At 38.1% G+C, this 15,283-nt stretch overlaps 2 protein-coding genes across 4 annotated transcripts in view; both read left to right on the plus strand.

Moving 5' to 3' along the window:
* Positions 1-221, plus strand: part of mfsd1 (major facilitator superfamily domain containing 1) — a 23,554-nt gene extending 23,333 nt beyond the window's left edge. Inside the window, exon 16 of one of the 2 annotated variants that reach the window (XM_059514986.1) lies at positions 1-221. This exon is cut by the window's left edge and continues 278 nt beyond it. In XM_059514986.1, the coding sequence (XP_059370969.1) occupies positions 1-206 (206 nt within the window). In that variant the 3' untranslated portion in view covers positions 207-221. The other variant, XM_059514987.1, reaches the window with a different exon arrangement.
* Positions 222-4,435: 4,214 nt separating this feature from the next.
* The window catches only part of LOC132108307 (IQ domain-containing protein J-like), a 98,229-nt gene continuing 87,381 nt past the window's right edge, over positions 4,436-15,283 (plus strand). Inside the window, exons 1-3 of one of the 2 annotated variants that reach the window (XM_059515011.1) lie at positions 4,436-4,580; positions 8,057-8,186; positions 9,334-9,413. In XM_059515011.1, the coding sequence (XP_059370994.1) occupies positions 9,384-9,413 (30 nt within the window). In that variant the 5' untranslated portion in view covers positions 4,436-4,580; positions 8,057-8,186; positions 9,334-9,383. The remainder of the gene's footprint in view (positions 4,581-8,056; positions 8,187-9,333; positions 9,414-15,283) is intronic. The other variant, XM_059515010.1, reaches the window with a different exon arrangement.

Genomic DNA, 15,283 nt, shown 5'->3' on the forward strand with positions numbered 1-15,283 from the left:
TTGTGTTAATAAACTTTTCTTGTGTGTGTGCATCTATTTGGATGTTTGTGTTTGATTGCAATCCAGCTAGAGTGCATGAGTCTGTAGATGCGTTCAGCAGAGAGATGTGCACGGTCCTGATACAGATGCACACACTTCATGGTGTTATTGGTATTTTCAATGCAGTCTCATGGCAATTCACTCACAGCTCTTTTACATTTTGGTGAATTGCTGTCTTGATTCATTTGAATTTGCACATCTTGTGTGATCTGCTCACACAGTTAAATTAGCAGTGGACCTTCATACTTGCTTTATTTTCTAAAAATAAAACAGGTTTTAATTTATACAGTGGGGAAAAATAAGTATTTGACACATCAGCATTTTTTATCAGTAAGGGGATTTCTAAGTGGGCTATTGGCACAAAATGTCCACCAGATGTAGCCATCAAGCCAAATATTGAATTCATACAAAGAAATCAGAACATTTAAGTATACAAGTTGTATATTTATTTAGAACCAAGAACCAAGCCCTTTCGCGGCTGTAGACGGTAATGTTTTCTCTTGGTTCATTTCTCTTGGTTCATGTCAAATTAATTTTGTTAAGTCGCACCTGACTATAAGTCGCAGGACCAGCCAAACTATGAAAAAAAAATAGTCTTATAGTCCGGAAAATACAGTACTGTAATTATCTGTTTTTCTTTCTCTGACAGAATGTAACATTTTCAAATTGAAAAAATTTCAAACTTTCAGGCCATGCTTTCTCAAGCCAAGCCAACCTAAATTTTGACTTGACAAAATGTATTAATTTAGTTGATGTTAATGCTGGTAAATTAAATATCTTAGGTAGTTTACAGACAAAGCAAATAACACTTTTTCTAACACCATGCTATAATATATTTAAAAATACATTTAAAATATTTTCCTTGTATGGCTCTTCTGCCTTTCTTCAAAATGAATTAATATTGCTTTAGTATTGTTTGTTCTTTTATGTAAATTAGGTGTGGTGAACTGGAGTGCATTGTCTGAACAATACAACCTGAGTGTCCGGGCGTCATGTTCTCTGACCCAGTGCCTCCGGTGCAGTGAGATATTTAAAGACTGTCCACCTGTGTGTGAGGAGTCGCAGGAGGAGAGTCCTGTGTGGGTTTGATTCATTCAAAGAATTTGAGGGCTACTGCTTGACTTATTGTTTTATCAGTGATGGAGGTGAATTTCAGATTTTTTTTTTTTCGTGTCATGTCTATAGTCTTAATCTATATTTGTATATACAATTATATTTTCTGTTTTGTTCTTTGAAATAAATAAAAAAAGATCACTGTCATCAGTTTGTTTTTTTTGGAGGCACCTTGCATAAAATGGGATGCAGACACTGAAAATATACTGTATGTAGTCAACTGAACTTAAAACTATTTTATTGGCTTAAATGTTTCACATGCAGAATTGCCAAAGCAAAAGAAAAATGTCCAAATTTATAGTTAATGAATAGATAAACAAGAACCATAGCAAAAGAAAGATTAAAATAAGAAAGGCAGTGGCTATTTACACTAAGTGCAAATAGCTATAGATTCTATTTGTTAAAATAGCAGGATTTTCTGCTATTTATATTACTTATTGCAAATAGTGGCAATTATTTGCACCTCAGTATTGTAGTACATAATAAAACAGTATGCAATAATTACTGAGTGTAAATTATCATTTTAATTCAAATTGTTAAATGGATGCCACCATATTAGGACAATAAAGCCCTCCCTCACAGCTTTTTGATTATTTCCTTTGTTTTTATTTAAAATAAATGCTTTTCTGATGTGATTTGAAATTTGAAAAGGTAGAAACAAACTGTCAAAAGGCAGATTCGGACCCGGATTGATTGCATCAAATTGTAAACAACACACATTTTACCATCTGCACTATTAGAGCCGACGACTGTACTTTATCTGTTGTAATTTTGACTAGCTCAATAAGAACCTCAGATGAAACATGGTTAAACATGGTTGTTTTTCCAGTCTTTTTTTACACCTTAATGTTCTTTAATACATTCACATTTTATTAGAGTTTTCTTTTCTGTTAATTATGCGCATCGTTTTAATGCACGCACCATAGACATAATATATTATGTCTATGGCACGCATGACGAAAAAACAGCCAACGTCATTACGCAATGCAAATTACCAGCGCATTCGCGGTAAACACATAACGTGACGTACGTACGTGACGTCACCACGCTACAGTCTGTAGTGAGGGGTGTCTCGTAGCAGCAGTTCCACCATGAGGTTTCCCCCTACCAAACGAACTCACTTGCTCTCTGACTACCAGGCTGATATCCTGTACCTGTAACAATTACTCAAGCGGCTCCTAGTGGTATTACAGCTTGTCACTGTAAAAAATACAATATAAAACCCAAGCAACACTTACCCTGTTACAATATGTGTGTGTGTGTGTGTGTGTGTGTGTGTGTGTGTGTGTGTGTGTGTGTGTGTGTGTTTTGTTTGTGATGAAAGAGACACTTTGACATACTTGCTCAATGTCATCTTGTGTAAACTGTAAAGTTAAAGTATTAGCCTACCAACTGGCTTTTCAGCTACTGTAAATGTATTCTGTAAAACCTAAAGACAAACAATAGTCTTGGTCAATGGGAACTTAAATGAATGAATATAAAAACAGGCTGCATAACCTCATACCATAGTTCATAAATGTGGTGTTCACCCAGCGGTTAGTGTGATTAACTGAAGAAACACAGCATTGGATTCACAGTCTCTTGCTTCAGCTTAGAATGAGATTGAAACTATGAAGGTAAATCAGTGGCTAAACTCGAGAGGTTGGTGATCTGAATGTGAGTTGAAATTTACACTCACAGCTCTGATGTGGAAAGCTGAATCTTTCAATTTGCACACACACAGGAAATAATCAAAACATCAGATTTATAGCTACAAATGTGTAAAATGACATAAATAAATGTTTACACCATATTTACTTTTGCACTTCAGTTTCGCTGCACAACCTCAAGTCGGTACAACCTCTCAGATCTGGAGTACAAGTTCAAATCCTAGAGCTCTGACTTTTGCGGTATTCTGTTGCAAAACTCACTTGATGTGAGAGAGCAGAGCTGGGGGCGGGGCTTTGTTGCAAATTAAAATATTTTATTGGTCGGTGCCTGACCAATGAACAAAGCCAGCCATTGCAACTTGCCAAGAAAGAAATTTGTGTTTTATGCACATGTATCAGTTATTCGTAAAACACTGCAAACTATTTTCACTGAATATCCTTAGCTTTTACAGGATTTTAAGACGCTGCATTCATTTTGTCATCCAAGTATTATATATAATGCAGTATATTTCATACGTATATCCCACTGCATATTGCAGAGTAAACTCACTGTACCAGAGCAGCTGAGAAACAGTTGTGACCATAGACTGTGACATGCTCTGAACTCACCGCCACACGGTCACATGGTTCATGGAGCTATTAATAGTAGTAAACAAATCGCGCTGTATGAATGGGATTAATCAGCATAGACACTATATTTGCAGCGATTTCTAGTAATTATTAACACATAATGTACATCCATTGCCCATGGATAACTACGTTGACTATGCTTTACAATACCATTTTATTCCGGGGAATGAAACAGTATTATGTTAAATGTGACCAAACACCTTAAGTGTAACTTTTAACAAATAAAATAACTGTACTACATTTTAGCTCAGTTCTGTTTAGTTAATTTGAAGAGATTTTGGCACTAAACAATATGAACAATAATTATTATCCATGAATGACCATTTAAAATATAAAATTTTCTAATTTGTTTATTATTAATATTACAATTAATGTAGTATTTGGGGTTAAAATAGAGAAAATTGTTTAACCACTAGATGGCGTTATGGATGTTTAATAAATATGTGTACATTATTGCTGGTCATAACCATTTTTAGGTTTTGATTTTTAATGTAAATTTAGACATTATCAAACACTCGATTTATATATATATATATTTAATGTTCCATTTAAAAAGGTTCATTACTGACAAGCAAATTAGTAATTTAACACAATAAAGAAGTTTTAATTATTTTTACAAAACATAAAAATAATTAAAAAAAATGATGTCACAACTCTGGTAGAGTGGTAGAGTGGGATATACATATGAAATATGTTGCATTATTTGTCTACCATATAATACCTGAATGTAAAGATTTGTGTATGTCATTTTTGTTGTGTTCTCACACAACAACTTTTTTCTCTTTTTTAATGTGATTGTCATCCTACACATTTGTAACTATTAAAATATTCAGCTTTTTACATCGGAGCTGTGAGTTAGAATTTTAACTTACAAATACGAATGTTAATATGACAAGTTCTCACATTAAGATCAACAAGCTCTCGAGTTTTGCTACTGTTTTATTTTCATAGAAACATTGTGACAACTAGCCCCGCTGCAGCGTGTTCGTGATTGAAGCTGATGATGGAGTGTGACGCTGCGCGGACGCGACGATCTGATTGGCTGGACGCTCTTGCTGCGACGCTCTTGACGCGCTGTCCTGCAGCAGCGGCGAGGGGCAGACGCTCGCTCGCGGAGGTGATGCTGAAGACGCTCTCGGCTTCTCTCAGGTAAACCCGCTCTTCATCATCTCCACCCTCCTCCTCAGCTCAGTGTCCTGATGCGATGCGCGCTGTGTGATTGTTCGCGGTGGCGTCGGGATCGCGTCGCATGTGGAGCATGATTTGACCGCTGTCTTCTGTCTGCATGTGTTGATCTCGCTGGGAGGAGAAGCCGGGCTTTCTGGGCGGTGTTTGGGCAGGGAGCCGCTCCAGTTAAACGAGCTGCATATCATCAGAACATGCTTATTATCAAGCTCAGGAAGTCCATCGGAATAGTTTTATGTAGTTTAAGTGAGGTTGAGATTTTGGTAACCCTGTTACCAAATTTTGGACATTGTTAGATTTTCTTACTTGCTGTAAACGTCAAATAAACATAAAAAACGTAAATTGACACCACCAGTCGACAGTTTTTGAGCAGTACGATTTTTTAAAGAAGTCTCTTCTGCTCACCAAGCCTGCATTTATTTGATCCAAAATACAGCAAAAACTATTCGTAAATATTTGTACTATTTAAAATAGCGTATACTGTTTTCTATTTGAATATATTTTAAAGTGTAATTTATTCCTGTATTAGCTGTAGCTGTATTTTCATCATCATTACTCCTTCAGAAATCATTCTAAAATTCTGATGTACGGCTCAAAAACATTATTAGGGGCCAAGCACCGAAGGTGTGTAGGCACCTATTGTATCCGTTAGCGTCATTTTTTTTCTTCCGCCGAAAGTCTATGGCAGCCGATAGAACCGATCGCGGGAAAGTTAAGCCTTATCATCTCTTTTCATCAATTTAAAGCATCCTTGCTAAATAAAAGCATTCATTTCTATAATTTCTTTCTGTATATAAATAAATAAATATACGGACTCCAAGCTTTTGAATGGCAGAGATAATGTTACAAAAGCTTTTTATTTTAAATAAATGCTGATCTTTGGATCTTTCTATTCATCACTGAAATACAAATTCATCACTGGTTTAAAATATTAATATTACTAAAAATATAATATATAATAATTATAATAATATATGCACACACACAGTATAGATAGCTTTACAATAAAGGTGACACTTATAATACAGTTGTATATTAATACACTTAAAATTTTAAATAATTTGTAAAAATGTAATAGTAATATTTTTAATCGTATTTAAAATAAAATGTAAAAATAGATAGATTGTGAAAATTGAATGAGAGTCTTAACTTTTTAGTTTTTGTTTTGAAAAGAGGAAAACAGTCTGCTATATGTCTGACACAGTGTGATGGTACATTTCCACATTTTTTTTTTTTTAACATTGTAGGTCTAGGAAAGTTTATATTTATAAAAATGTTTATATTCATCAAAAATGTAATTCACATCTATTACTCACTTTGTGTTACCATGCATTAAATTACAGAAAGCTAGTGAACGCTGTTGTTTAAATGTGTCGAACACAGTCGCTGTCGTTGGTCAGTTATGATTCTTTTAAGAGTTCAAATATTGCTAATTTCATGCATCCATACCAGGCAGAAATACACAGGAAAAAACAAATATCCGAAATATGCTTCATGTGGGAAGATCTAGATAAGCTTAAATTCAAACGCATGATTTAATATGACTGAATCCAGCTGACTGCATCATCTTTGTTTTTCTGAGTGAGTGATAATGTATCTTACATCTTATATCTGATCTCACAGTAAACTATCCCTCCAAAGCATCAGATCCGGACGCTGCGCTGTGACTGACAGCATCAGAGAGTTTCTCTCACAAGAGCCTCTGCCCTTCATGCAATGCTTAATTATAGATATGAATGAACTTGCAGTCTGTATGCATACTGCACATCTCTAACATTTTCTGCCCTTCATCTCTGTCTGCTGTATCTGCGCTCTCAGCTTTCGTCTCAGAGATGTTTACAGTCACACATCAGACAGATGTTTTTCTCTCTGCATCACAGAAACGATCTGTATGTTCTGAAAAGCAGTCAATGCATTTGCCATTCTGTGTGAGTTTATTAAGTCAAGCATCAAGCTACTTTATTGTGTCTCACTGCAGTCATGAAGGATTCCCCAGATCGTGTGCAGCTGAGCAGAGTATGTCTGTTTGTTATAGATCATTTATGTCTAGTATGTAAATTGCATATTACAATAGGACAAATTAATTTAACTTGAAAAGATTTTGGCTTTACTCTTATCTGTTGAGCTTTTCCGAGCCAGCAGCTGTCAGGTTTTCTTCAGGTTTTTCCCTCTGCTGTAGATGTGTTGTTGGAGTAAATTGATTTCCAATTTTCCAATTAATGACTGTGCCTGCAGATAAAGCTCTTTTCCCTTATCCGCCGTTTCTCCTGTATCGGGTCACTGAGAACATGCTCTCACAAATAAAAGCAGCTGTTCTCTGATGAGACTGTAGAGCTGATGAAGGTCAGGACAACTGTTGGAAACATAAAAGTCTAGACGGGTTTGTTTCATCTTTTGTCTTCTTCAAATGTTCACTGATGGACTGGAGTGCTGTGGATTATTGTGATGTTTTTATCAGACTCTCATTCTGACGGCACCCATTCACTGCAGAGCATTCATTGATGAGACACTGATGCAATGCTACATTTCTGAGACAAGAAACAAACTCAAACGTAATTTTTTTTGGGTGAAGTGTTCCTATAATAGTTGGTTTCTGTGGGTGTTGTGCAGTGGTCTTCTCGCAGTGCAGGTTAGTGTTACTGTCTTCTAGAGGAGTGTTTGTCGTTCAGTCAATATCTTGAGGATGATGTTCAGTCTGAAAGCTCCTCAGAGACAGACAGGTTATTACCTGACCGCTGGTTCAGCACTGCGTTACTCCTCTGAAGCTGTAGGAGCTCCACCCATGAGGGATGTGTTCTCTGTGTGATGCTGACACTGAGAAGTTGTTGTGTTCATTGCTGGTGTGTCTTTTTGTGAGAAACTGTAATATCCTCACCTCCGTCTGACACCGTCAGCCTTTTCATGTGCACTGAAACATACTGAAGCGCTCATGGGAGGAATTAAATTAACGCATAAAAAGAAATGCTACTTTATTAACTAGTTGCATGTTGGCATGCATATTACTTTCACATTGGCTGTTTATTAGTTAAGACCATATAAATGCCTTATTCTGCATGAGCATATTCTAGATCCCTTAATCCACCCAATACTTTAAATTAACAACTACCCTCCTGACTATTAATGAGCAGCAAATTTGGAGTTTATTGAGGCAACAGTCAAAGATAATAGTGAGAACTGGACCTTCAGTTAAAGTCTGACCAATGACACTATACAGTTTTGCAGTGCATGCACAAAAACTTTTATTTTGAATGTGATTATTCATTTGACTAGCTAATATACAAAAAAATCCCATCATGTAACTGCAAAATGTAAAAAGAAGATGTTTTATTCACTGCATTCGCAAACATAGCAGATTGTACATTATCTGATCAAACTGAAGTCATTTCACATGGTGTTCCTGAACTTATCTAGCAGTCGGCACACTGTGGTTTTCCCTCCAGATCCGAGAGTTTTCCTAAATGATCAGCCGCACCTTGTTCAGTTCTGGTGTCTCCTCCTGTCTGTTGTCATAGAAACGGCCATCAGCTGAGAGACGGAGGACCACGACATCACCAGCTGGAGAACAAGACTGTGAGTGAGAGAACTTTAAACATGCATATGTCTCATTAATATTGTGAGAAGTTACATGTTGCTAGATGTTACAAGTGGCACTATTACCACAGAATATTTGAGTTAATGCACCATGTGCTTTTAATGTGAGTAAGAGTATGAATGAGAATGCGACATAAACACACTGGTCTCAAAGCTGTGTTACACTATCTGAAAATAACTCTAAATTAGTTCTGTAAATTACAGTATAATATTTCTTAGTGTAGCTTCTTATGTACATTTGAAAAAAAAAAATAGTATTTAACTGTTATTCTAAAATATAAATTGTAGCAGCTTAAAACATTTGTTTCTTTATTTGCTTTTTCAGCCATTTCTCAGTTTTGTGGCTTGTCATCCATCCAAACCTTTGAAGTTCTCTATAATAACTAACTCAACTCAATAACTCAAAAGAATACGGCAACCTATCATTCTCAGCTTCTTACGTTTACTCAACTAGCAACAGGCAAATTAAAAACTTTAGTTCATCTAATGAATAAATGTCTGAGTGTTAAAAGGCCTTTCAGAGCAACCAAAGTTTTTTTTTGCATTTGGCAATGCTAATCTTTTTTAATAAATAATAATAATACTCTTTCTTTTAGATGTCTGATATTTTCAAAGCCTTCTACATAATACAGGTTGTATTTGTCTCTTAAAATTAAGGCAAACATTAATGCTGATAGACAAATGTATTAAACTAGTTGTATTGAGATGCATATATACAGTACTTCAGCACACGATTCTCAACCATAGTGAGGATCAACAAATGTTAAATCAGTAAAAATATGAACTCTGATCCACATGACAGCTAACTTACAGTGACAAAAGCAGAAGCAGCATAAATTAAGCCAGTAAGATTTAAAACAATGATAATGTTTTAATAATAATTAACATATAAAATATTTTCAAGCTGCAATTCATGGTGTGAATTTGTGCAATATTGTTCAGTTTGAAATTGTTTGTTCAGATGAATCAATTTGAAAAGTTGGGAGAGCATTTGGATATGTTCAAAAACTTCAGTATCTAAGTAAGGTAAACAAAACAACATTTGCTGGCGACATGTTTAGAGTATTTTTTGTTCAGTTCGCACAAAAAAATTAAACTGACTTCAACAAAAATATTATTTGTTCAGGCTACTTCACTGAGCCTGGTCTGGATTCTGCTTTCACACATCAGGACGAGATGGATCCGCTCGAGCGCCGCGCCGCTGAGGTAGGAGCGTCTCTGTTGCACTGACACTCGTCTGTGGATCACTCTTACATTTGAGCTGGCCTCATGAACAGCTGCCTGATTACTGCTGAATTAGGTGATGTTTGCTGATTGATTAATGAAGAGGTGATTGTCTTGTTGTGTCTGGCTCTTGAGTTTGCAGTGAAGTGTTCACAGACGACAACAGCCTACCGCTAATCTCGGAGCAAATGCTAAACGCACAGCTAAACAGATGAGTTTTGAGTCTATATTTAAATGTGACTAGTGTTTTAGCACATCTGATCTCTTCTGGAAGCTGGTTCCAACTGTGGGCGCCATAGTAACTAAAGGAGGAATCCCCTTGTTTTGTGTGAACCCTTGGTATTTCTAACTGACTCAAGTCAAGTCAAGTCAAGTCTGCTTTATTGTCAATTCTTCCACATGTACAGTACATACATACAGAGAATCCAAATTGAGTTACTCTCAGACCCCCGGTGCATACAGATAAGACTAACAGTAGAGCCTAAAAATCTAGATCAAATATAAAATATAAAGATACAGTTATACAATAAGGGAATGTAAAAAATGACATAAAATTAAAAATAAAGCAGCGCAAGGCACATGGCAGATAGAGTGCAAACCAGAGAAGTGAACAAACAGTGCAGATAAAAAGAATTTTCAGTACAAAAAAAAGCTTATTCAGTCTGATTAAATTGACAAGGGGCCCAAGAGCAGTTCTTTTATTTAACTGACTGATGAGGTAGTGGAATGATGTCAGTTCCATTGAATGAGGTAGTGAGCAGACCAATGCTGCACAAAGTGACTGGTGCATGTCATCGTATGTTAGTGGGGGGGAAGGACCTGGGGATGTGGGATCTGGGGGGGGGGGGATCATAGTTCTGTGGTGCCTGGGGCAGAAGAGGGGAGGGGGGGCAAGTTCCTGACAGCCTGATGGATGAAGCTATCCTTCAGTCTGCTGGTCCTGGCCTGGAGACTCAGCAGTCTCCTCACTGATGGCAGCAGACTGAAGAAGCTGTATGACGGGTGAGTGGGATCACCTGTGATGCAGAGGGCTTTGCGGGTGAGACGGGTACCGTAAATAGGGCTGGGTATCGAACTTCGATTTTGCCAAGTGGCAGTGTCTGTGTGAGCTTGTAGCATACGTGCATGTAAGGACCTAAATTCGCCAAGATTGGCTGTCCACCACCACGTGACGTGACGGGGGGGATTTCTGTAGATGCTCGCAGTCACACAACACAAGTGTAGCGGTTTTTTTCTCAAAACGTTTCCGTTTTACAATGCCAAAGAGGTCTAAAGTGTGGCTACACTTTATAAAAGTGGATGCAGAGTCAGCAAAGTGCAACATATGCGATAAGAGTATTGCAACCAAGCCGCCAATACCACAAATTCAAGCTCCGAAAGCGCACAAATTGTTTAAAACGCTTGAATCAGCAATATTTAGAAACAAGTGCAAACGATCAGTTACGATCCGTTTCACCTAGGGCTGGACGATTAATCGAAAAGTAATCGAAACCGAAATTTAGAACCTCTAACCAACGTAATTTTCCGATGTCGGTTATTTCGATTATTTCCTGTTAATACTTCCCCCTTAAAAGCGTGTGTAGCCACATGATTCTGCCAGTCAGTGGCATAAAAGCAAAACACGGAGGTTAACGCCGGTTCAACACATAGTGATGGCGCACGAGAGGTGAGCCTTGAGTCTTCACTAAACTCTGTCAGTTGTATTTGTTTTATGGTTTGGACGTTCAGGCGATTAGACGATCGGATGTGTATTATTATATTGAGCTACCATGTTCGCGCAGCTGCATTGTGGCACGAAAACTCATAACGTGAAGATTGCGCGCACAGAGGAACGTAGTTGTCAGCGCTGTCCTGTGATTTATCACTAAAGTATCTTAGAATCTCAAAACTTATTATAGCATATTTTTCTACTTTTGAAGGAACTAGGCTATTTACAGCCCCCAGCTTCACAATAATATAGAGACGGTATGACTAATTCACACACGCAATCACTCGTACTGGTACTGTTTACCTTTAATCTTTATTTATCTCTTACACCGAGCAATAATATGTAAAAAATGTTACGAACATAGATAAAATAACTGCTGATAGTGAGCAATGATCACTCTTTCAATAGGAAAAAATATCCCACCTTTAATAGTCGATCTCAACCGTCTGGCTGACGCCAGTCTAAAAAGACGGTCAGGACAGTTGACAGACCGCTGCTGCGTGTCAACACGAAAGCGTATCATTTTCACTTGTTATTAAGCCTTGCCACTTGCAAATGTAACCATTCAAAAGACTTTAAAGCATTCAAACACAAGACGAGGAAAAGCTGAACTGAGTAGCTGGTTACTCGCGCGCTGTGTTCGGTGCGCACGTGGAGAGAGAGCAGCGTCTCACAGACAGCAACACTGAACTGAGCTTTCCTTTACAAAGTTCTCCTTTAAGTTCCTCCTGCACCTCAACGAACAAAAACAAATCGCAGTTTAAACAAACAAAAAAGGATGTGTAAGAGCCCAATTCAGCACCGTGGTGTTCTGGTGTTCAGGGCTCATGCAGAGAGAGGGGTCTCAAAACACTTGAAAACTGAATTTGTCTGTTTTTGCTCTTGTACCGACAAAAACATAAAAAATATGTGAAAATACCTGTCTTGGAAAGTATGTTTCTCAAATAAACAGTTGAGAAAAAAATTGTATGTGTATTATATTGGATGCATTCATTGTCTCTTAAAGTGACCGCGCCTAATAGGGGTTGGGCGCCGCGTTGCATTCTGGGATGTGGTGGGCATGTTGGTGAACAAATAAACAGAACGAACATACAAATTAAACACTTTCAAACAGGGCCGATAAACGATTTTTGAAAACACACTTTTGACCGCAGTGTCTGACCGAGTCCCAAAAAACACTTGTAGCCAATCAGCGGTAAGGGGGCGTGTCTTATCCTGATAGCGAGAAGAGAGCACTCAATTTGAGTGCACAGGACGCAAATTACATTACATTTAGCAGATGCTTTTATTCAAAATTAGCATATTAGCAGATCGACTACAGATTGAGAGAGATGGCAGATAAAAAAGAGGATTTACAATCAGGCAAGAGGCAGGATCCACATAAATATTGGGGCAGCTTTCCAGTGGTGGAGAGAAACTGTAACGACTGGGTGAAGGAGTGGCAGGAAGCAAGTGTGAGATTAATGAGATTTAAAGAAGACAATGAGACAATACAAAACTGAGACACAAATTACGCTGGGAGGAATGCACATTCCAAGATGGTGGTGAGTAATGATGAATCCAGAATGCGGAGGTGAGTTGGCAGCAGGAGAGGGTGACACAGGAACTGCGGGGAAGCGAGCCGAAGGTAAGTGGTGTTGCTTGGTGGTGGGTTGCGTAGAGTGGACGGGGTTCCGGGGAGACATGGACATCCAACGCAGAAACACACAAGAAAGCAAGGCATAGGTTACAAACATGAAACAACGCTCTCACGAACAGACGCTAGACAAGCCAATATAACTTCACCCTCAAAGTGCAAAACCCAGAGATCACGGTTTACCAACTGTGACAGAAACTCAAGGATTGGGAAGGGCTAAAATCGGACGCTGAGGTTTCTTTGTTTCTTTTTGATAGGTGAGTAACGTTGATTTTGCGTTGTTTCATAAACTTATCCATGTTGGCTTTTGTTTGAATATGCTTGTGTGTCATCTTTGCTTGTTTCCGCGATCGTCGTTGCCATGGTTGCGCACATACGTGTGGGGTGAAGATTTCAAAATAGGGGCGAGGCACGGTGGCCGAGAGAGTTTAACGCGCTGCAACTTCACAAAACGCGTTCAAATAGAAAAAGCACCAGCAAATTAAGAACACATCTTCATCAGTTTGAAAGCACACGTGCTGCAAATACTCACAACACAAACAAATACAGAAACGCTCTGCAAATACTCAACACAAACAAAATTACCCCAACAAAAAGAAAATTTAAACAAGGTTTTTTATTTTTGAGTATTGATTACCATTTGTATAACCATAGTTGTACAAATACCAGGGGCGGACTGGCCATCTGGAGCACCGGGACTTTTCCCGGTGGGCCGCTAGCCAATGTGGGCCGGCCCACCCGGTACACAAATATATATATATTTTTTATTTATTTTTTTTTAATTGACGGAAATCATAATATTACATCTCTTTTCTACGCAAATGGATGAGTGAGTCGATCGCGCAGCCAACAAGCGCGTTTTCGTCTAATTTAGAGAGAGACAGATTCATCTGGTACAGCGAATTTCTCTGAGCAGCAGGCCACTGTATACGTTCACTTAAAACATAACCGACTGTGTTTACGAGAATACTTGCAGAGACTATTATTTTGAAATAATTGTGTGTGTATTTATTCATTCAGAAGTTAGGATACCGAAAAGATGAATTAATTATTTGTACGCGCATTGTCTGAAATGCTGCTCACAGCGCGTGCTTTGAACGAGTGCGCGCAAGCTTCGAACGCGCACAAATTGTTTAAAAAAGTTGAATCAGCAAGATTTACGCCGCCTTCACACTGGCAGTTGAAATCAGCTCCGTAATACGCAATACGCCCCCAGTGGACGTCGTACACAACGGTGAAAAGTGTCGGAAGCCTCGGAACCGAGTAGAACAAAAATGGCGGAAAGGTTGGAAAGGCTGACAGTGCGACACCCTGAAATACTCCCTGAAATCCTCACCGTTGTTCAGACGCAGCTCACCCACCAGGCGGTGAAACTCCCCGTACTGATACCTCTCTGCCAGGTAGTATTTTACCCACATGGATCTCTTTTTTTTTTTGCTTGCTTCTCCAGTATAGGAGAGCAACAGCAAGAGCATTGACAAGTCTACGATTAGCCATAATATAATTTTCTGGCTGTGTGTGAATGAGCGGGAAAATGGCCACAACATTGAATTGTACAATATTTAAATATTTAATTATTTAATTGTATTAACTGCATAAATTACGTTATAAAATCATTAAAATGAAAAAATGACATGACAACTTGTCGTTATAAAATCATTATTTATTTTATTAAAAGTTAAGAATTCAGGTTTGTTTATCAGTACCATAGCAACGCCAACTTCCGCTGGAATTGTCGGATAGGAACTGTCCGTAGCCTTTCGCAAGAGTTCAATTTTTTGAACGCATCCGGATGGCCAACGGACACGATTTTTTTCGCACCGCACTCGTTCGCACCTGGTTCGGACCCATTCGCATGCGGTCTGCGAATCTCCATAGAAAATGAATGACTTCCGGTCGTTTCGCTGCAGTATCGGAGCTGATTTCAACTGCCAGTGTGAAGGCGGCGTTAGAAACAAGTGAAAACGATCAACTAAGATACATTTCACCCCTCCAAGCGAGTGAACAACGCGAATTTTAAATCACTATTCACGATAGCCCGTCGGGAAGAGCAGTGATACATTTTGGAGCCCGACTGCAAAACACAATAGCCCCTGGATGTCGGGCTAGCGATTTTGCGAGCCCTGCACCTCAGATCTATCCAGTTTGTGAACCACTGGTTTCCACAATGTTTTCGTTAAACAAAATAAATGATTATTTTAAAAGATTTACTCAAGACAATAATCTGTTCACGAATCGGATCATGAACTTATATTACCGCATATTCATGCATCTGTTAATTGCAGTGTTGGGAAGGTTACTTTGGAAATGTAATAGGTTACAGATTACAAGTTACCCTATTTAAAATGTAATAGTAGTGTAACTTTTTCAATTACTTTATTAAAGTAATGTAACTAATTACTTTTGATTACTTTTTGATTACTTTTCAAAATCTCCAATAAATGTTTATTTGCAACTGTTAATCATCTTCAAACATTTACACCATTCAGGTTTAACCTTACAGCAGTG

This window comes from Carassius carassius, chromosome 28, assembly GCF_963082965.1.
Source record: "Carassius carassius chromosome 28, fCarCar2.1, whole genome shotgun sequence".
Taxonomy (NCBI): Eukaryota; Metazoa; Chordata; class Actinopteri; order Cypriniformes; family Cyprinidae; genus Carassius; species Carassius carassius.